This window comes from Drosophila melanogaster, chromosome X, assembly GCF_000001215.4.
Source record: "Drosophila melanogaster chromosome X".
Classification (NCBI taxonomy): Eukaryota; Metazoa; Arthropoda; class Insecta; order Diptera; family Drosophilidae; genus Drosophila; species Drosophila melanogaster.
In genome coordinates, this window is record NC_004354.4 from 7,956,820 (window position 1) to 7,978,460 (window position 21,641).

At 43.2% G+C, this 21,641-nt stretch overlaps 2 protein-coding genes and 1 non-coding gene across 8 annotated transcripts in view; 2 read left to right on the forward strand and 1 right to left on the reverse strand.

Moving 5' to 3' along the window:
* On the reverse strand, positions 1-11,417 carry sws (swiss cheese). Of its 3 annotated transcripts, none has more exons than NM_167140.2 (11): positions 10,621-11,417; positions 7,399-8,130; positions 6,389-7,323; positions 5,751-6,322; positions 4,987-5,405; positions 4,620-4,895; positions 4,358-4,544; positions 2,159-2,275; positions 1,452-1,663; positions 1,047-1,391; positions 1-979 (listed from the first exon to the last, which is right to left on the reverse strand). In NM_167140.2, exons 1-11 carry the CDS (start codon positions 10,720-10,722, stop codon positions 599-601), a joined length of 4,278 nt encoding a protein of 1,425 aa, NP_727224.2. In that variant the 5' UTR covers positions 10,723-11,417; the 3' UTR covers positions 1-598. The 3 variants fall into 3 exon arrangements, with proteins under 3 accessions (NP_727224.2, NP_511075.3, NP_727225.1); NM_078520.3 differs by lacking the exon at positions 2,159-2,275 and adding an exon at positions 3,177-3,293; NM_167141.3 differs by lacking the exons at positions 4,358-4,544; positions 4,620-4,895; positions 4,987-5,405; ... (2 more) ...; positions 7,399-8,130; positions 10,621-11,417 and having other exon boundaries at positions 2,159-2,550.
* asRNA:CR45620 (antisense RNA:CR45620) lies at positions 2,455-4,079 on the forward strand. The gene has a single exon (NR_123834.1).
* The window catches only part of sn (singed), a 22,578-nt gene continuing 8,141 nt past the window's right edge, over positions 7,205-21,641 (forward strand). Inside the window, exons 1-2 of one of the 4 annotated variants that reach the window (NM_167142.3) lie at positions 12,884-12,942; positions 13,200-13,552. The gene's annotated coding sequence lies outside the window, so the exon portion shown is untranslated. Of the gene's footprint in view, positions 7,354-12,883; positions 13,553-21,641 lie in introns of those variants that run through there. The other 3 variants (NM_078521.3, NM_167143.3, NM_001169226.2) reach the window with 3 other exon arrangements.

A 21,641-nucleotide genomic window follows, 5' to 3' on the forward strand; every position in this document is an offset into this window, starting at 1 on the left:
CTGTTTGTACTCCCTTTTTAAATTTATTTGTTTGCATTTACAAAAAAAATCCGACCATTAAACAAAAGATTTGTTGCCTAAAATAATAGAGAGACTACACGAGTGTGCGGCAATTTTGGGGCTAAATTTTGTGTTGAGGGGGATTCATTGCGAAGGAGTCTCAATTTCGGTACTACAATATCGGTTGCTTCAGTAAAAATATATAACTATATGTATATACAAAGTTTGTGGACTTCTTGTGCCTTCCATTACAATGTGTGTGGATTGGTTAGGTGAATGAGAGGGATGGGATGCAGGATTGTGGGTTAATCGTTTCATACGCTAAGCTAAGCCTAAGTCTTGGTTGCTATAAAACCTATAGGTTAACAATTTTCCTTGTCATTGCTATATTTTACTTCGTTTCGTTGGAGATTTGATGATTGAGTAGTTGCGGTTGCTTTCTTGGTGAAGTGGGGGGGGCGGGCGGTTACCTTGTGCCGTTGGGCGTCTGGCAAGCGAAAGGCACCTCGTCCTCGGCTTGTTAATGCTTCTTGTTGAGTATATAGCCACGCTTCGAATTTGCATTGTATTTGTAATTGTTTTGTTTGTCCATATATAGCTAGTTTTTGGTTTCGTTATTCGGGCTACTTCTGTTCTCTTTGTTCTCCTCCTTGTCTTTATCCACCAGCTGCTCAGCCGTAGCTCCCTGATCCTGTTGCTCCTGCTGGAGTTCCTGCTCCTGACCGGTTTGTGTTTTTGTGGCTTCAGTGGCTCCGCTGCCAGTCTCATCCTTGTGCTTCACACCCCAATGCCAATTAGACATATGTCTAGCCTCTTCCTTGCCGCGCATGTCCGACCTGCTGTTACTCGGCGGCGACGACTGTGTGGACTTGTCCGTCTTGCGCTCCAGCTTCAGGTCAAGCTCCACGTCCGAGTCCATTTCCGTTTCGGAAAAGGATAACGAGTTGCCAGCGCGCGACACCTGGATGCGACGCCGATCCTGTGCGAAATAATTATTTAGTAAAAGTATACATAGATAGATATTGCAATGTTACCGGATCACCTACCGTATTCAGTGTGGTCGGCTCCGAAATGTAGCCATCACAGTCTTCGTCCTCGCTAAAGAGTTCCGCGGTATTCACGGCGTATGTCTCCGGCAGACGGCACACGATCTGCGCCAGATCGATGAACGTGTACTCGTTGAGGGAGGCATGGTTAACCCGCTTGGGTGGCTCTTTGTTGAACCACTGATTGAAGCGGCCCAATCGACCAGCCTTGGCCATGCTCTCAAAGTAGTTTTTGCCAAACACATAGCCCACGTCTCGAATTTCGTCGAAGCTGCCGAAGGCTAGAGTCTTGTACTTATCGATCGGCGGTCGGATATACTCGCAGTAGTCGGAGTTTTTGACCTCCTGCAGAAAAAAATATGTTAATTGCGTTTTAAGTTCGATTTCATGGAATAACGTATGTACCTCTAGTTGGCGTACGCAGGACACATAGGCTAGTCGGGATTGGATGTCCGGCAAGTCGGGCACCTTCACAGGCGATGTGAAGGGATTCCATTTCTTGTAGAGCAGCCACCAACCGCTTAGGTCGTCGCCATAGTTGGTCAGGTCAGTGTCATCCTGGGATCCCACATCGATGGCGATTATGTGAGCAGCTCCAAGATTATGCATCACATCGGCTAAATGGTGGCCAAGGAAATAAAATGGCCAGCATGCGGGTGGTGATTTAGTTGGTCGATGTGTAGGATATGTTGTGAATGCAATACAAATGTTCAATTAGTTGTGCTTATTGGTTTTACGGTATTGAAAAACTAATTTAACAAATTGCGCTTACAATTTAGTTTTAATATATTGTAATCATTTTTAATTGAAAACAATTTTCAAAATTGATTAAATTCACATTGTAAACGCATTTGATTAATCTTATCCCGCAGCATCTCAGTCCTATGGCCAAGTCAATCATTTGTGATATCTGCGTATATCGTAAATTTTTAATTCGAGAGTAGAATGTGTGGATAATTTGATTGAAACTGGATTGGGCATTGGAATAAGATGCTGGGAGACGAGCATCGCGAATTTCCAAAACTGGAACGGACGCAGGGGGCGGCGCAGAGCGTTGGAATCAGGATCGTGCATCGCCAATATGGATGGTGTTTCATTTTTTTTTTTTTTACCTGGCACGTTGTTCGTGTAGCAGCCATCGAGCAGGAGGTGGCCGTCGCGGTAATCACAAAATGGTGGGAAGACGCCGGCAATCGACATGCTGGCGCGGCAGTACCGCCACAGGTGGCCTGTTTTTGTTTTTTTATCACAGGTCGGACAAAACAACAACAGCACAATATTGTGGATCGTATTTTTTGTGGATGACACGGAAACACGTGGGGGATTGCATTGGTTTATTCAATTGGTTTGTGTGTGTGTGTGAGAGAGACAGGTCGCGTGTGTCAAAGATAAAGATAGAGAGAGGGAGAGAGAGAAAGATACACACTTTTATCCACGAAATAATGGTTTTTTTTAGTGCTAAAGCTACATATGAAATTGGTCTTATTTATACGCAAACAACAACAAAATGGTCAAGGCGAACAATTGGGGAACAAATAAACTAATAAGCAACTCAAAATACCACAAAAAAAAACTAAAATAGGTAGAGGATAAACCAAAGAAACTTTGTGCACTCAATTATAGTTGTGATTCGGTAATTATGTATAGGTATGCGTGTGCGTGTTCGGTGTGTTTACGTGGAAGGGAGTGAGACAGATGGTGCAAACGAATGCTCTTTACCGTTAGAAATGCAGGCCACGCAAACTATCGATTGGCAGCACTGGCATTGCCAGCGCGAAAAACTTTCAAACTCTCAAACATTTAAAACATCTTGTAGAACAAGAACAACAAATATAACATCATCTCATGGATTTGCCGGGAAAGAGGGACCAAAAACGGAACGGAGCGAAGCAAACGGAATGGAACGTGAGGAACGTAGAACGCAGGCAAGCATGATCGAACAAGTGGAATTTCCAACACTCTGCGCGCGCGCTCTGTGTGCCGAAAAACTCAGCTCTAGATTGGAAGTTGAATGTGATAATTTTTTGTTGGATTAACGCACTGGGTTAAATATTTCGTTTTCTTTTTTTGTATTTGTATTGCATTTTCTTTTTTGTTAATTCTATTTGCTAGTTGCTAAGTGCTAATTACCTGGCAGATTATTCACATAGCCGCCATCCAGCAAGAGGTGCCCATCTTTAGGATCGCATAACGGCGGCATGTAGCCACTGAGCGACATGGAGGAGCGTACGTAACGCCACAGAGATCCTGGTATTTAAAATCAACGGCAGACACATGCCAGCAATGATAAGTCGGTGGGTGTTTTGTGTGTGTTTGTGTTTTGGGGGAGGAGAAGAGAAAAATAAGAAAGATTGAGAGAAAGTTGCTTTGAGCTATCTTTTTTTTAATGGAGGAGAGAAAGGGGTATATGGAATGGAGAATTTTTGGGATGGGTAGCACCAATGGATTGGGTTTTAATGGGCGCAGCGATGCGGGGTGGCTTAAAAGAGGAGCAACGAGTTTAGCCTCTAGCAAAGAGCACAATAGCCAATTTCGATTTATGGCACAAGCTCTCCAAACAACAACAACAACAACAGCGACAACAATGAGATTTTAATTTGGTTTGTTATGTTTCAAGTTCAAACAAAACGGCACATTCGATTGGCAGCATAACGCCGATAACTAGTCGATTCCACAGCAGAAAATAACATTAAGAAAAGTGAAAATGCCTCTACAAAATTGCGGGCCATGGAATGAGGCTGTGCCTATGTGTGTGTGTGTGTGTGTGTGTGCGCAAGTGTGTGCGTGCCTGTGTGGGCGTCTCATTGTCTGCGATTTAATTTTTGGGCACACTCAGTTCTAAGGCTACCAAAGGATCAAAAGGATCAGGGACAACAAAACGGTACAATAACACATTGAAGGGGGGATAATAAACTACAAAAAGCATAAAAAAGGAAAATACCCAAAGAAAAACTTATAGCATAAAGCAAACCAAAACGGGGATATACAATCAAGAGTACAATGTATTAACAGCAGTTTCAAACTTTTCAAATTACACATTTCAATTTCTTTCAAAAATGTAACTTAATTTACTCGCCTAAATAAAAATTCAGAGTATTCAGAGCCGAATATCAGTTTTTAGTATGTACATAAGATTTAGCTTTAAAGGTCATACTAGTTAAGTACATTGCATTCCCATTAGCCGATAGCCCAAATAAAATAAAAACGAATAGCGACTAAGCGACAGAAAATGACAGAGACAGCCATATACAAAGCGAGGGAGACAGACAGAAAGAAAGATCAAATCGGGAGCTTTTTGACTACTAACTTACCATTGGTGTGAATGCGATGGCAACTGGCGGTTATGTCGGTGGTGAGGGTGAAGTAGGGTATCCACAGGTCCTCGATGCTCACGTCCCCGAAAGTGTCGTGGATCGTCTTGTTGAACTCTCGTCCGGAGAACATCGATGTGATCGGGTAGGTGAGGTCAAGTAGTTGTAGGAACCATTTCGTCATTTTCTAAAAGAATTTACATATATACATTAAACATATATATGTACATACGACGAATGTGTATGAAAGTAAAGTACTAACCTTTGACCACTCGCGCGCCTTCTGCGTTACCGTGGTGATATTACGCTCCGAGCACCAGAGAGCTCCCATCAAGGCACCGATGCTGACGCCGCCCACCATGTCAACAGGTATGCCCGCCTCCTGGATGGCCTTCAGCATACCAATGTGGGCAGCTCCACGCGCTCCTCCGCCGCCCAGCACCAGGCCAATCGAGTTGCCCGTAAGCCAGCGCGCCAAACGCGAGAAGTCGGAATGCATGTTTGGCTCGGACAGCAGGACGCGACTATAGAGATCATTCTGAAAGGTAACAAATAGATCGATGATTAGCATAGACATTGCAGCCAAGGCTATTGGCCAACTTGTGAGCACTTCCTCATTTCTTACTTACAATGCGATATTGACTTTTGCGCGTGAAGATCCGCTTGACGCAGAGCACATGGTGGTGCTTTGTTACCCAGGGTCGGGCATTTAGCCAACTAAGCGTGTTGGCCGGCTTGGCATTGCTGGCCTCCGGATATAGCAGGACGAGCTCCTTTTGCGTTCGCATCGCCAGCCGGTCGATCTCGCGTTCGAACTTTCCGACCAGGTGTGATCGATCGCCGAGGCCCACGATCAGGATAACGTCAGCCTGTCGCATGCAGCGCTGTGTCCACGCGCTCAGCGAACTGTCACACTGATAGAGGGTGATGATGTTTCGGTCCTCCTGCTGCGCCAGCCACGAGGTTAGACGATACTCGTTGGCTGCCTCAAAGATGTTGGAGCCCAGCTGCTTGCGCACCACATCGGAGGTCAAACGGAGAACGGGTCCTGAGCGAGAAACAGAAGAGAAACGTTACAATTGGCGGTTATATCGGAGATTCAGTGCAGCAATGTGAAACGTTACCGGACTTATCCATCGTGTTCTGAATAAATCTTAGCGGAAAAGAAGTGTAAAAGATTCTATATGCTGAAATCTCGCTATGCCTGGGACTTTGTCCTCTTATTACCTTTTCATAGTTTTTATATTTAAAGTGAACATTTAACTATCATAGAACCTTGTATAGCTACAGAGACATATATATCCCTTTCATTCTTCTTAATCAATGACAAATAATAATGTATAGATAGTACTATTGTCCCACAGATTGGAGCGCTCACTAGCTTTATACGAACCTATGGCACAGAGCGAGTGGTAGAGCTCGTAGGTGAAGGGCGTCATCGGCACCTCGTCGGTGATGGGCACCAGGGCCACCGTGGAGTACTTGTGCGTGACGGGATTGGCCTCGACGGGCGCGCCCGGCGCCCCGCTGCCCGAGCGCGTCTGCATCGAGCCGAGGAAGCGGTGGCTAAGGAAGCTAATCAGCTTGGTCACCACGATGGGGTAGCGCAGCTTGATGGCATTGAACAGGCCCTCGGGCAGCTTGGCCAGCTCCGAGTCGCGCACAGCCATCACCGTCGTGGTGCGCGACGTTTCCGTGATCATTTCAACGATGCCCACAAGATCCCCCTTGCCGTATTCGCCGACGATCTCCTTTTTGCCACCAGGATGCGTGATAACCGAACGCATTCGCCCGCTAAGCACAATATATGTGCTGTCGCTGCTCTCGTCCTGCCGATAGACAGCTCTGCCCGATTCCAGAAAGATCCAGTCCAAGGCATAGTCACACTGCCTCACCAGAGGCGATAGACGGCGTACTACTCCGTTGCCCAGATCCAAAACAATGCGTGGTCGTTGTCGCATGATCCTGTCGAGGAAATAAAGCAATCATAAAGCAATCATTTTACTTCATTATGTAAACGCCCAAACTTACTGGTAAATAGCTGCTCGTCGGATGAAGGCTATTCTGGTGATGCTTCTCGATCGAATGGTATACGCACTGGCCTCTCCCGTTAGCATGGCCAGTCCACCAACGATTTCGCCGGGATGCACAAAGTGAATGAGCATGTCGCTCTTATCCTGCTTGGCCCGCGTGGCATCCTGATTGCTCTGGTAAACAGCCAATGTGCCCGTCATCACAAACCAAACGCAAACATCGTCCGCATTGCCCTCCGTAATCAGGGTGACATTCGGCTCCAGTTCCCTTAACTCTACAAAAGGCTCAATGATGTGGGAATCCTCCTCGGACAGACCCAATTCCTTGCGTAGGCTGTCCACCGCTGAGGATTGCACCAGGCGCATGTCTATCGAGGTTGTCACACCGGGTGTCTGTAGACACGAGTGCGAACCATCGGGTGCCATCAGAGTTATGGAACTGCGACGCGTGGATAGGTTGCCCACCGAATGCTGCTGCTGCTGCTGATGGAATAGATCTGCATTGGGCGCATCGCCATGCACCTCGGTGAACAGATTGGTAGTGCCGTGAAAACTACCATCCGGATTTGGATTCGGATCGGATAGCGTGTGCTCCTCGCGCGAGTGTCGCGATGGCGAGGATGGTGGTCGAGTTACGGTCACCGAGACACCCGATGATCCCGTTCCCGAAACAGCGGACTGCATCAGATTCATCTGGCTGATCACCATGGGCGGCCCATTGGGCGCCTGGCGTGAGGATTGCGAGGTCTGCGAGTTAATCGGTCCACTCATTGTGGATACGCTCTTGTAGCGCATGTGATTCTGCACCAGTTCGGCATTTAGACCGAGGTAGTTGCGCAAAGCGGTGAACAGTACGCGTTGTAGCCGGATCATAATCACCTGGATGACGCGAATCATTACGTCCGGATTGTCCTGGAACACCTCTTCGAATGCCTGCCAAAGCAAGGAGGAAAAAAATAAGAAGTAAGTGAGTGTTCAATGAACATTTAGTTTAGTTAGATAAACTACCTGCATGGGCAGACGAATGACCACCGATTTCTCAATGGCTTTGGCGGTGACCGTCTTATAGTAGCTGGGATTCCCCGACAGGACATCAATAAAGCTGAGCAGCGATGTCACCGACTCGCCCTTCCTGACCGTCTTCAATGATAGTGTGCTGCCATCGGCATTGGAGATGTACACATTGATCATGCCCGATTGAACGATATAGACGCTATCGTCCGGATCGGTTATCTTAAACAAATAGTCGCCGGCCATCAGTTCCAGCAATTGGGTGTGCTTGCAGAGCCGCAAAAAGACCGGCTTCTCGAAATGTCCAAAAATGCGAATGCTCTGGAGCATATAGAGTGCATCGGGCGGAACTCTATCGCTGCCCTCGATTGTCTCCTCCAGATACTCGGCTGGCGGCTCCACGGTGCGCATCTCTAGCGGCATATTATCCCGCCTCAGCTGGAGTATCCTTCTCGCGAAACGCATGACAGCACGACGCTTGTAGCCCTTACCGCTGCTGTACATTTGACCGCTCACGTTCTTCATTTTGCGCAGCATTCGACGGCCGTAGAATAGCATCTTGTCACGCTTCCGGAAACGCAGGCCACGCATATCGCCGGATGAATTGGTTACGGTGCTAATGGAACGGGCAATCTCGTCGCGCAAACGCAAACGTGCCATTCGTTTGAAGTATAAGAACCAGGCTATGAAGAGCAGGCTCATCATTACCAGGGCGAAATACATGTACACCTGCAAAGGAATTTGTATAAGATAGCGCGCAATTAGTTGATTCCTCAGTTCAAAGGCCTTCATTATAATGGCTGTGGAGTTTGGTAGAACTCTTTGCTGCAACCACGTGAAAACTGTCTGATTTCCTCGGAAGTTGAAATCGATGTCATATCGAGCTGGTTCCAAACTTAACATTCTTAATAGAGCTATTAAAGGCTAATATAAAGAAAATCTATATATATATATAAGAAAATGTTTTTTTTTTTTTTTTTTGTTATTCTTGATCTAAAATTGAACTAAAAGTGTTTGAAGTGTTTGAAAGTGTTTTTGAAGTAAAATGAAAGGGTAATCTAACTATGATATAATATGCTTTTGATTCTATATGGTTTTTCACTTTTGCTGAAATGCAAAACAAAAAAATGTGAATTCTTGTACTAATGTGCCAACTCCTTTGCTAAATCACGTTTCTTAATTATTAATTAATTGGTTAATTAGTTTCCCATTCTTCTTCAGCTTATGACATTGAAACGAAAGGATATAAGGGTTTTTGATGTCGTCTCCAATATGATTTTCATTTCGTATTTTCCACGTCGCCCAGTTATTTAGGATGAATTATTTAGCACGAAGACACTTGGAATTTCCCAAAAGCAAGTGTCACGCCCGTGTAATCAAGTGCATCAGCTGTGTTTTGTTGTTATTTTCCCTAAATCTTGTTGTTGCACTCGGCACTTTGACATTGAAACGGCGACGCAACGTCGCTGCACATACATATGTATGTATGTATGTATGTATGTTTGTTTTATTGTTTGTTGCTAGCGGTTCTGAGTGAGTTGTTCTTGTTCGATGCGGTTGTTGTTGTTGCATTTGCTGTTTTTGTTGTGGCAGTAGTTTCTCGGGCAATTTGTTGTTGCTGCTACCCATTTGTTATTGTCTGCAGTTTCCGCATTTGATACTACACAGCGCGAAAAATGTAGCGTTTTCTCGCACTTCATTAAACGTTAATTATAGTGGCGTAGTTTCGATTTCTTTCGATAGAAATAAACATTTTTTTTTAATCTATAAGTTGCACATTTTCTTTCTCACTGTGCACCTTACTGTTTGTCTTTTATTACCCCCAGCAATTATTGTTTGTTTACAGTTTATTTTTACAACAGGTTTGCAAAATGTACAAGAAAAAATGCCATAAATACCAATTGACTCAGTCGGTCTAATTGGAAGCCGAAGCTGCGCCACACACGCACTTATCCAATTGGATTTGCTTTGATCTAATCGGACAGCACACACATACACACACTCGCATAACAACACGATAATGATAAAATTCGCGCAGTCACAAGGCGGCTAAATTGATTTGGCCCCAAGGGGTTAATTGAATTATTGAAAACTGATTTCGTACGCACCCCCCGCCCACGATTGCACGTGCTTCTGATTAGCAATCGGTTATCATAGTTATCAGCTCGGGTGGTTTAGTTTTTCTTTTTTTTTTTTTGCTTGCTTCGGGGTCGCCTGGGTGTCATTATCAATACTATGGTCGTGTGGTGTTATCATGTGGCTACTGTAGTCAGTGGTTTTTGTTTTTCATTCGTTTTGTTTTATGTAAGGCCACAAAACAATTTCGATTTGTGGCGACAAATGAAAACACGGAAGTTTCCCCTTTTCTCTTCCGGTTTTTCTCTTTTCTTATCATTTGGCTGGGTTCTAAGAGAGATTAGAGTCCTGAAATCCACACTTGCCTTAGCCTGTATCGTTCTAAACTTTAGCTGGGGTCTAAACTTCAATCCGCTGATAGGGTTTACTAGAACTAAGTTATGGTAAACTAGTCAGGAACAGCGACTATTTCGATTCTTCTACCTATAAATCTAAGTACTTAACCTATGATGTCTGGCCGACATTTATTCGTCAAGCTAACATTTTGTAAAAATTTTTTTTTAGAAAAATTTCCATAAAGATAATGGGATTACACATTAAAAAATCGCATACAAAATACAGTGGAATTTTCTAACAGGTGTTTGCTCTCAATACTCAAGTGGGTTTTCTTGAATAATGTCTGTTTACTTTACTTTAACTACTTAGGTCTGCTTTATCGCTCATTCTGTGATTTTTATCAGGGGACCTAATCTTTATGGATGTTGTCACAAAAAAAAGCTATATTCATAATAAAATTCTTGAATTATATAAAAGAATTGTGACGTGAGTACGTAAATACTTATTAATCTTATATTATATGTAGCCTGGACATGAACCTAAAACAGCTGTTATCCTGCTCAAGTAAGATCCACATGCTCTCTTTTCGCTCACGTTCTCTCTCCCGCGCGTTAAGCACGGACACAAGCCCGAACAGCTGTAATCCTGCATCGCATTTTTTTTTAAGCTTTCCAGCTGCCCTTCTAATCCTCGCGTCCTCTCGCTCTCGCACATATTGTCTTCCAACTGACTCACTCATATTGCAAACAAACAGCAAGCCAAAGTCAAAGCAAATAAAAAGACAAAGAAAGGGTGAAGTGCACTTACCGTTGCTGTGATCTGCTTGGAGACATATTGGCACCACGCGTCCGAGAATATTGTGTTGTAGCTGCCGCTGGCGCTGGCGCGCAGCATTTCCAGGACATCCATTGCGCTCCCTTACGCGGCCAGTTTTCCAATGACTCTGCTACGCTGTCCTTTCTCCCACGAAACTATTCGATTTGCTGTTTAGTTGACTCTTAATGTTGTTGTTGTTCTGCCTATTTTGGCTTATGTATGTTCCGTTTATTTGGTAAATACGCAAGTGTATGGATGGGACGGGGTACAGGGTGGAGGGGGCAAAGTAAAATCACAGCCCTTTGTTGTTGCCACCGTCGCGTTCTCTCTCTCCCTCGCTCACCTACTCCGTCCCTAGCTTGTTTGAATATGTCGCGCTCTATCGCACTCACATTTACAGACACCCCCGCCCCACGTTTGTCATGCCTTTTGTGCAATAATTGTTATAATGCACGCACCGTACCGCACAAACGCACTCACAGCCACGCACAGCGGAGAGCACAGTTTCTTTTGATTTAGATTATAAATCTTGTTGTTTTTGCTGTTACGAGAATCATCAGAACCAAAGCAATTGTTGTTTTTTTTTGTGGTTTCTTGCGGAAATCTTTCGTTTTGGTTATATATTGTTGTTGTTGCTCTCTCTCTGTTTTATTCTATCTCTCTCTCTGTCTTGAAGGCGGAGGCGGGGGGTGGTTTGCCGTTGGATGGGGGGGCGTGGCAACGTGTAACGAAAATGTTCTTAATTTACTGAGCCGAAATAAACGCGCATTTTGCTATGTAACTACAAACTAATAAACTGAAATGCACTCTAGAATTATTGTTATTGGTATCGATTCGCTTTGATGGTGGATTGAAAAACATCGATATGCCCGGAAATCGATTGTTTCACAGCTGTGTAGAGCAGCCCGCTAGAGTGACCATACAAAGTCGACTTTAGAACGGTTATTTCAAAATAATGTTAACCTTTCGAAAAATTTAGGTGTATGCAAGCCGAATTATTTGATTTGGAAAATAATACTTAGGGCGTCCATATCAGAAAAAACGTTTAGCCAATTTTAAAATTTGTGTTAGGCACGTTATGTAGTCAAATATATATAAATAAATTATTCTTATTATTTATAAATATTATAATAATATTTAATAATAATAATATAATATATATTCTTATTCTTATAAATTATTATTATTTTAATTTTTACAAAAGTGATATGCTGATATGCTTATAAATGTAAGATTCTTGTTTATTTGACTTTTTTTTTAAATTTCATTATCATTATTTCTTGCTTGACAACCCTATGTTAAGTGCGACACTGCGTTGACAACAGCTAAGAACATGGCTGTGGGGCGACAAACTTAGCAGAGCGCGCGCTGCTAGAGCTTAAATTGTATTTGAAAACAGTGCAGGTGAATCGAAAATGTCTTGGCATGCAGTCAAACATTAATTTGCGAGCATAATTAACTCCGCTTAAGATTGCTGGTAGTCAAGGAGCCGTGAAGAGCGGAGACGGCCGCTGGTAATATTCAGTGATTAACAACTGTAAAATCTAAAATCAGTATTAATATTCATGTGTGTTGATTTAAAGGATTTTGGTGAAATCCGGACCCGAATCGGAGCTGAGGTCCGAAACTAACGTGCAACATCCAATAAAAGCAAGTGCAGCTTGGGTTATTAGAGCATAAAGCATCTCCACCAGAGTCTCGGTTGCCAGCCAAGCAAAACGGCCGAGACGCGTCTTTCGGGTGGCCAGCTGCAGTCTCGGATGCAGTTTTTGGCTGCAGCTGCAATTAAATATGCAATGCACTTAAGTTATGCACATTTCCTTTGCCCAGGGACCGTTACGATTTCGTATTTTAAAAGCCGCGCGAAAGCTAACAGCGCTGTTGGCTAGCAGACGTCTGTTTCTGCTGTTGTTAGCCAACAGCCAACAACAACAAACTGGCTGTTGTTTCGAATGCACTGCGATCTTAGCTCTTTTCCCGCTAAATGTTTCTTTGTGTGTCATTTTGTCAACCATTCGATCGATATCGATATTCCTTTGTGAAGGCTAAAAATAAAATTCTTACATGCTCATCTTATACAATAATGGATCGCACATATAGCTACTCCTTTTTCATGTATCCAATTCACTAGGTAAGCTACAAAGATAGCCAGACGGCTGTGCTAACAGAGCGCTGCTATGGTGAGAAGCCGCCGCAATGGCAACAGTGCCATCTCTGGCCGGCGATACAAATAGCGCAACTTCGCTCGCAACGGGTTTCATTCCCACTGGAGTGCAGTTCGTGAGCGGTCGTTCTCTCCTCTCTCTCGCAAAAGTAAAACTTAAAGTTTTGTGCGCGCATGCGTCTCGTCTTAGAAAAACCTGCAATCAGTAATCTCGAATCGTGAAAATCCTTTTCTGCCATACCAAAAAAAGAGCCGGACAAAGCAAAGCGTTCGATTGCCTTCTGCCAATTTGAGCAGGAAATTACAAATTAATTGCCGCCCTGACCGTGATTTGTTTACGTTTTTTTCTTCACTTTTTTTTACATTGTGTGAGTGTGAGAAATTTGTTGGCCAAAAAATATTCCAGATATTCCCAGAGATATATATATTCGAAATTCGAATTGGCGAAGTGAAGGGTGTGACGACAGACGCACACACACGCACGCACACGAAAACGCACTGAAAAAACACCGGCTAAAAGGCAGACAAAAAGGAGACGAGAGAGCGAGTGCTAAATAGAAAACGCGAAAACAGGATAATAATCAGCAAACTAATACTATAAAACAAGCAACTAAGTGACATCTCGATCTCGCCGAGAAACAACAAAAACAACAGTTACAACTTCGGCAACAGCAACAAAAACAGCGCCAGCAGCAGCAACAACAACAAAATCAGCGAAGAGCATAGAGCCAAAAAGAAGGAGCAGCAAAAGCAAAGAAAGTAAGTGGAATTCCTTGCCCAAAGATGGCTCTCCTCTCCTTTGCCTTTGCTCTCTCATCCAGACTAGAGATGGCCCGTGCTCCATTTTGTGCCACGACCAATTTGTTATTTTCCAAAAAATCTAACAAATATTATAAAAATTTCCTGTAGCTTGTTGCCTCGAAATGGGAATACAGCTTCAAGCAAATATACATACTTGCACTTAAACATTGAATCTGGGACTTCTTGCGTTGCAAATAGGAAACCTAATTAGTTTCATACTTCGACTTATAAATAGTTTTTAATTGGGGAAAATAGATAATCGTGTCACGCGACCATCTCTACTTCCAGACGTCTTGTGCAAATTAGACAGAGCCGGCTGCTGCTGCTCCATTTCCAGGTGTAATGCCAATGCCAATGGCCACGGTCTTTACTCTGGGCCTCTTGCAAGTCATAAAATCTATGGCAGTTGTCAGTTCGCTTCGCTGCCTGTTTTTTCCTCTGTCTCTTCACTTTTTTGCTTTAGCATTTTTCACTTTAGCATTTCATTTTGAGCTCTCCTTCGGCTGCTCCACCTCACTTTGTGGCATTGTTTTCCAGTTCGGCCGCTGATTTTTCCAACCGGCTTTCGGCTGGCTAATTGCCTTGACATTGGCATTTCTCTTCCTCTCCTTGTCTGTCCTTCACGCCCCGCTCTGCTCCACTCTCCTCTCTGTGGCTTTTTGTACTCCTCTCTTTTCTGACTCGTTTCAATCATTCAAGTTCAACTATAAACAGACATAAACACGCAGTAAAGGTGCCGCCGCCCCCTTTTCGTGGCCCCGCCCCCTTTCTAACCGTTATTCCTCTCTCTCGCTCTCACTTATCGCTCCCTCTTCATGTTTAGCTTTGCCGTGTTTACATTTTCTCCGGCTCCGTTCCTTCCGCCGCACGGACTTTACTCTTTGGTCCTTTGTTTCCATGCTCAAAAACGCATCCAATCCATATCCATCCCAATCCGATTCCTATACGTATTCGTGTGTATGTATCCGTGTCTGCTCTTCCGCTCCTGTCCGTCCTGTCGTTTGTCCTGCCGGTCCGTCTGCACTGGAAAATGGAAATGGAAATTAAATTTAAGCTATTTTAGAATGCAATATTAAAGTTACGCCATCTAAACTTAGTTAATTCCTAAGAATTTAGTCGTACATGCTTACTCATTTAGAATTTGTAAAATCATTAAATTGTTTATATCTTTCTCCATATAATTCGTCATAATAACTGCTCATACTTGTATTTGCACTTTAATTACAAGTAATCGAAATCGATCCCGAAACTAAGGCACCACTGCGACTCGGTAGAGTATTATTTTCCGTTCGAGGAATTGCATTCAATTGGAAAATTACAATTTGGCTTTGACAAACATTTTTTTTTTGGACCCATTGTGGGCGATGTGCGGACGACACGTCATGGATATTTCTTTTGTTTTCGCAGTGCGTTTCTGCCTCATTTTGCACAATCACCCCCTGACAGCCTGTCACTACTTACCACCCCCCTCCCCCACCTTTCTTTTTTTGGTATCCTGCCCTACCTCAGTAAAATGGGCAAATCAATAATTTTCAATGAGGATTTTGCATTTTAGCCGTTCGTCGGGCTTTGCGTTTCGGTTCTCGGGATCAATTAGTATGCCAGGAGCGAAATTCCCCTGAAAATGGCAGGAAGGTAGACTTATAGCACATAAAACCCCTCTCACTGAGTCACGTTTTGTTTGTGTGATTTTGCCAGTGCTAATGGCAGCGTCTCCCATATTTTATACATATATGCATTTACATATATACATATAAGTATATACTATATATTATGTACGTGCATATGGTCGGTTGCTTATGTGGAATGGCAATCGAATGCTTCCGCTGCGCGCCGGAAATCAGGTACACCGACAAAGACAACCCCCACCCAACCCCTTCCAATGCACACCCACACCACCTTAGCTCCAGTCATTGCCAGCACAACCCCCCACCCCTGGATTACCCACCCGCCGAGCTGCTTCTTCACTTTTTCGTTTCTTGAAGTTCTTTGCCCGCAGAAGCCATTGTCGCCACATTCTGCCAAAGACGAAGTACATACAATACAGCTGTGCTCATCCCATTAGCATTGGGACCGATCTAAAAAAAAAATGAATCAAAGTGCACCAAAAATGGTGCCTTTGTAAATATTATTCTAATATTATTAGTCAAACCTCAGCAAGTGTTATTGAAAACTTTCGTACTTGAAGTGATATCCTAAAACACCGCCTATATTTGTGGACGCTGTTGTATGTATGCGCGCGCTTATTTATGGTTGTGTGCCTATGTACTTGTTTGTGGATTTCGGCTGCATATGCTCGCATTACACCCCCGCGTCCTGTGTCGCCTCACCACCCCCGCATCCATTCGCCAATCCCCCAACACCCCGCCAGTATCTGTCATCAATTGCAGCTGTCGCCCGTCCTTGAACGCACTTTACGCACTCATTGTTGCCGGAGGGGGTGTGGAACGGATGGTACTGGGGGTGGGGGTGTGGTGTGGAATGATTGGTGTGTCTAGGGTTGAACGGGATAAGCTATATATATATTCCCTGTAGAAATATTCCCGAAGGCACACTTCTTTTTTCATTCAGCACACATTTCTTTGTTCGGTTTTGCATTTAAAGCTAATTTTTGGTTGGCGCCACATTTGTGGCATCAAATTGGTATTTTTTCTCCATTAAATTGAAGAACCTCTTTAGTTTACTATTCTATTGAATAACATATCTTAGTTCTATTATATATTATTAAATTTATATCGCCCGCAAGTACATTTCCCTTTTCATTATCGCAGTCCATTCGCTTATTTTCTTTTTTGGTGTTTGGCACTTCTTTGTGTGGCAATAATCGTATTCGTAATCCCTGCGGGTCACAAAAGGGTTTCAGTTCCGTTTGATAGTGATATTCTGATTTCGAATCCGTAGTGGAACTCTTTGTCAGTTTCTTAGGCAACGGAGCGACTCCCCCCAAAGTTTTCTCGGCTGTGTTGCCAGTGCTCCCGTATATCTGTTGCTGTGCCTGCTGACTCATGTGTCCCCTTGCATTGTTATTCCTGTTCCTTACTCCTTTTTGTTTATTGGTTTTTTTTTTACTTTTTGCTTTTTGACTGCTTTGTTGACTGGTTTCGCTTTCAACGACTCACGCTCCCCCCGGAATGCCCAACGTACTGCCCCGACTACTTGTGATTCAGGCTGCCTCTTGTGTTTTGCCTTTGCTGCCAACTTAAAAAACTCACTTAAGGCCCATATATCAATGGCCCGCGTTGACTTCACTCACCCCCCCCCCCCCTCTCCCCGCGACTTGTGGGCATTATCAATGCAAATGGGCATGGTATTTTAAAATCTTGGACCGGCGGGTGTGTTCAAGGCGCCCGCCTGTCGTCGTTTCTGCTGCACTTGGTCCTACCCACTTCCAGTTCCCATTCCCATTCCAATTTCCATTCCCATTCCCTTGCAGCGATTGCAGTACAAATAATTGATATGCTCTCTCGGTCCTTTGCCGTCAGACTTTTCAGATTTTTCTGCCGACGATATTTTGTGGGGTTCATTGGCCGCTCGGCATCAGCAGGCCCAAACATATCAGCATTTCCGTTCGATAAAGTGAAATGCATATTTATAAAACCGAATTATCAACAGAACTAACTCCCATCAGCCAAAGAGAAGCACTTGGCCTAGCCAGATAATTGACAATCGAAAGGAACAATGAATGTGGTGTCAATGATATACGAACAAAAACATTTACAACAATAGCTTGTGGCACATTCATTTTGAAAAGAATATTACTTACTGAAATTATCTCCAATGGCTTAGATTGGTTAACAAACAATTCATTTCATTTGACGTTTGAACTAAATGCGAAGATATTTATAAATAATTTGATATCTTTATGTGTTGGCATTCGGTACTTTTCACAACGTTTTATGTTCATTTCTTAGGATATGTTTTGAATGGTTCAAATTTGTTAGCATCTTTGCAAGACTTATGCTAATTTCGTCAGCGACGGGTGGTAAATGGCGTTCGGTTTTTTTTTTAGCCAGTGGTGTCGCCACAAATTCATTTTGTCCAAACCATCTTTTTTATTTGGTTTTTTCTTTTTTTTTTGCGGGAAACTGGAAGGCTGGCTTACTAGGGGGCGTGGCAAGTGGCGCATGCCACACAAGTGCAAGTTGCCGTTGATAAACTTGTTGCGCTGCAAACTGAAAAAGATGGAAAAAACCGCAACGAGATACCAAAGATGCTTTTGGGTGAAGTGCAGCAGTGACTGGAGGCCACGGCAGCAACTCCGAATCCGAATGCGAATCCCACTACAACTGGTCCAGCTGGTTGTCAAGTGAGACATAAATGCCGCGGTGCGTCGGTCCCAGACTTTTTAGCTCCAGGTTTAGTTTGAGGTTAACCAAAAGCAAAGATAGTTTGTCCAACTCATTTCGAGCTTTGACTAACCATTGCAACTAACAAAATGCTCAATTTAAATATTTAATACGACATTTACACACACTTCCCTCATAGCAAAAGGCAGGTTTAATGTTATACCTTATAAAAGTCGAGTTTAGAGGTTTTTCCAGATTTCTGGATATTCACTAATAATATTCACTAAATTATGCAGCTCTAAGCTCTGCAAATAATTCATGGTAATAATAATAAATTAGAATTGAATGGCCCCAATCCAACAACGGCCAGCCCCTTAATTCGATTTGATTCCTTGTGAGAGATGAAAAAAAAAATATATATATATTGATCCGGGGGTAAAATGCATTTTTTCATGCCCGCCAGAGGCATCTGGTCTATGCAATTTGCTCGACTCCGTGATATTTATGCGCATTGTTATTATGTATTGAAAATGCGAACAAATTATTAATGTGCACCAGTTGATGGCAAGGAGATGGAGCACGGGATGGAGCGTGGTTGTATGGAGGGGGGTGGGGATGGGTGTTTTAAATGTGGTAGACAGACGGTGGGTCGAACGCTTCGAAGATTTTCCAAGCGACTTTCCCGCGCTCTCTGCTGTCGGCGTTCATATATAATTGGCGCATAAATCATTTTACCTGCCTCGCCAAGAGCGCAGCGGTAATTTCAGTGTTGCCACAACAACGAAGAAACGAACCAATCGAAACGAAACGAAACTAAACGAAACGAAGAAGACCGTTAACTGTTTTGCCTCAGTTACATTTGTATCCCATGCCCATGCCACAGATGTTTTCATACATAAGCCCAGATGTGTTCAATAAACCGAACCCCAACTTAATTGCAGACCATCCCCCGTCTATATTCTCTGCAACCCCCCCCCCCCTCTACACCCATTCGCTCTAATCTCTGGAAGAAAGAAATGCGAAGTGGTGGGCGGCGGAGGGAGGCGAGGAGAGGAGAAAAGATAGAGTTGGATCCAAAACTCGAACCCAAAACCGTTTTGTCTTGTTTCGTTCAGTTTTTTTTTTTTTTGGTGGCTTTCATTGATTTCTCTATTTGAAATCACTCCATTTCATTATTGATTTTGATTTTTTGATTGCCGTCCGTCCATCCGATCGTCTCGTTTCAACTGTAAATTGCACTGGATCGGATCTGTTTTGATACAGCATACAGTGAGAGAAACATGGTGACTTACATTAAAAATCATTTTCAAATTTTTCTTAGCATTTTGAACGTGTTAAAACAAAGGTGAATAAACTACAACTTTTTCGATTTGCCAAACGTTATGTTGTTGAATTTTGATATAATATTATCCATAATTTTTCATCGTGCATATCGTTGAAAACCGAATTCGGTTTGTTATTTTTAGGTAGCACCGTTGGGCTCCAAAATTTGCATAACACTGGCTTTGGAGCCAACTTCGATTGCGAACGCCAGCGCGGTTCTAACGGTTTTTGGCAAATCGTCCGAAACAGAAAACTGAAAACCGGAAAACCCAAAAACATACAACAAATTGGTTAATCTTTTGTAGTTTGTTCGGCAGACTTTTACTTTTAAAGCCTCGTAATAATTGATTGCTGCACTTGTTTTGGCGCTTTCTAAAATGCAAAGGCCGCAAAAATAGGAAAAAAAAGATGGTGTAAAAAAAAAAAGAAAAGAAGAAAAAAAGAAAAGCTTTGCGGTTGGCAATTATAAAACAATTGGAAAGGTGACCTGTTGATGAGTGGTCGAGTTGAGTTGATCTCAGTTGAGTGGTTGCCGTGACAAACGATCGCCGGTTATAGACCAGATCGGCTATTGAATTCGTCGTTAATTGAATTGTGGTCGTCGATCGTAAGGCTTCATTCATTATGGGTATGTAACAATTTGCTCCGGCGCACAGCAGCGGGCAAACAAATGTGTGCCATCCTACAGCATGTCCGCAATTATCGTAACTGATCGATATATATATATATATATATATCGATTCGATTCTTAGCTGCTCGCCTGCATAACTGCAAATAATCGTGTGGCCTTTGCGTCTTTTGGCGAAATCTCATTTGCAAGAGCAGCATGTATGTTAATTCTTCGCCAAAAAAAAAAAAAAAAAACATGAAGAAAGTTGTTTTCTTTTGTTTTCAACGCCTGTGTTGATGGGGGAAAACAATAAACAACCGCAAAATGGTTTATAAATAACAGGCCCAAGGCAACTCATCAAGCTCAAGAGTGTGTGCGCGATGTAAACGCTTTTGCATCTCACTATTCACTATTCACATTTCGAGTATCTCCGCTCGAATCGCTGCCATCCATTACCATGGCTTCCTACAGCATAATACCCTGTATAATACGCGGTTTACAGGCATTAGATTCGCCTAAAATTTGTCACTTCATTATCGTTCCTATCATTTAAGCTTACATTCAACTCAGTTGTTTCAGTTTAATGCTATGTTAACTAACTTTTTTTAACTATGATGTTTGTACATTTCTACGTTTGTATGTACGTAAAGTGCATACTGAAAGGGTATTCAAGTGTTCGGCACTCGCACTTCTTTCTGGCTCCTTGCGTCTGTTGCGCCGCATTCTTGACAGCCATAAAAGTCGCAACACGAACATGATCACAATGCAATGCTGCAACGCTTGAGAGCGCGTGCGCGCGTGCGTCAGCCGCAAGTGGGAACGAGAGGGCGCTACGTGCCACTTGATGGCAAGAAGAAAGTGCAACAGAGACAGGTGGTGGAGTGAGTTGATGGGGAGACTCGTTAACTGTAGCAGTCTAGTTTTTTATATGCTATATGTTAGTGGTGCCTCCTCAATGTTTCTATTTCTTTGGCCAGAAGAGAGTCTTTACAGGCCGAGAAGACGAGAAGCCGAGAACCTGAGGCTTTAAGACCAATCCCCCCTCCTCCTCCCCCCCCCCAATACGTTTAATGGCTTGTTAGGCAAGGCGAAGATGATCTGCGCATGTGTTCGTGTTTTCAGAACGCCAATGGTGCTCCATTTGCTGCTGCTGCTGCTGCATTACAGTAAAATATACCGTATGCTGCAGCATACATACCTCTCCCCACCAACCCCCTACTCCGCCTCATTTAAGGCTGTTTATAAAATGCTTTACAAGAGCAGCCAGCAGTTAGCGAACAGAATGAAAGAAAATCGCACAATCGATGTCTGCGTCTTTTGTCGCTGATTTATTGCGCTTATGAGAGAAAAATTGCCAAAACCATGTCCAGGGGTCTTTAGTCTTTCAGTCGAAAAAAAAAAGTACAAAAGTAATGCATGGAAATTGTCCAGGCGGCACAGTGGAAGCCCGTTAATGGCAATTTGTCCAATGAGCCCATTGGATTTATGTAACACACTTATTGTTGCGGTGGTCACAAGTTGTATAAACAACGCAAAACTAGATCAATAGAGTGTGACAATCTTATTACAAAAAGCTTGCGATGACATGGCTAAATGTGAATTATATAATATCTCTGTTCATTGATTGATTAAATCACGATAGACACCCTAAATGCAATGATATCACTCAATTTGTATTACATTGTAATCATGTGCTCATTAACATTTTAAACCCAGTTTCTGTATTAGTTGATTCATTTTCGTTATTTCGGGTGTTCACTGTGCTCGCTTGCGTGGGGAAGAAGGGGAAGTTGAAGTGGCAACAGCTGAACGAACGAACAAACGTCCA

Bases quoted from the DNA above. Each gene is read 5' to 3' on its own strand.
- sws (NM_167140.2), bottom strand. From the start codon at position 10,722: ATGGATGTCCTGGAAATGCTGCGCGCCAGCGCCAGCGGCAGCTACAAC. The intron at 4,896-4,986 runs GTAAGTAAGAAA...GTTACCTTTCAG, and splicing joins GCAAAAGTCAATATCGCATT to AATGATCTCTATAGTCGCGT. The intron at 4,545-4,619 runs GTTAGTACTTTA...AAATTCTTTTAG, and splicing joins AGGCGCGCGAGTGGTCAAAG to AAAATGACGAAATGGTTCCT.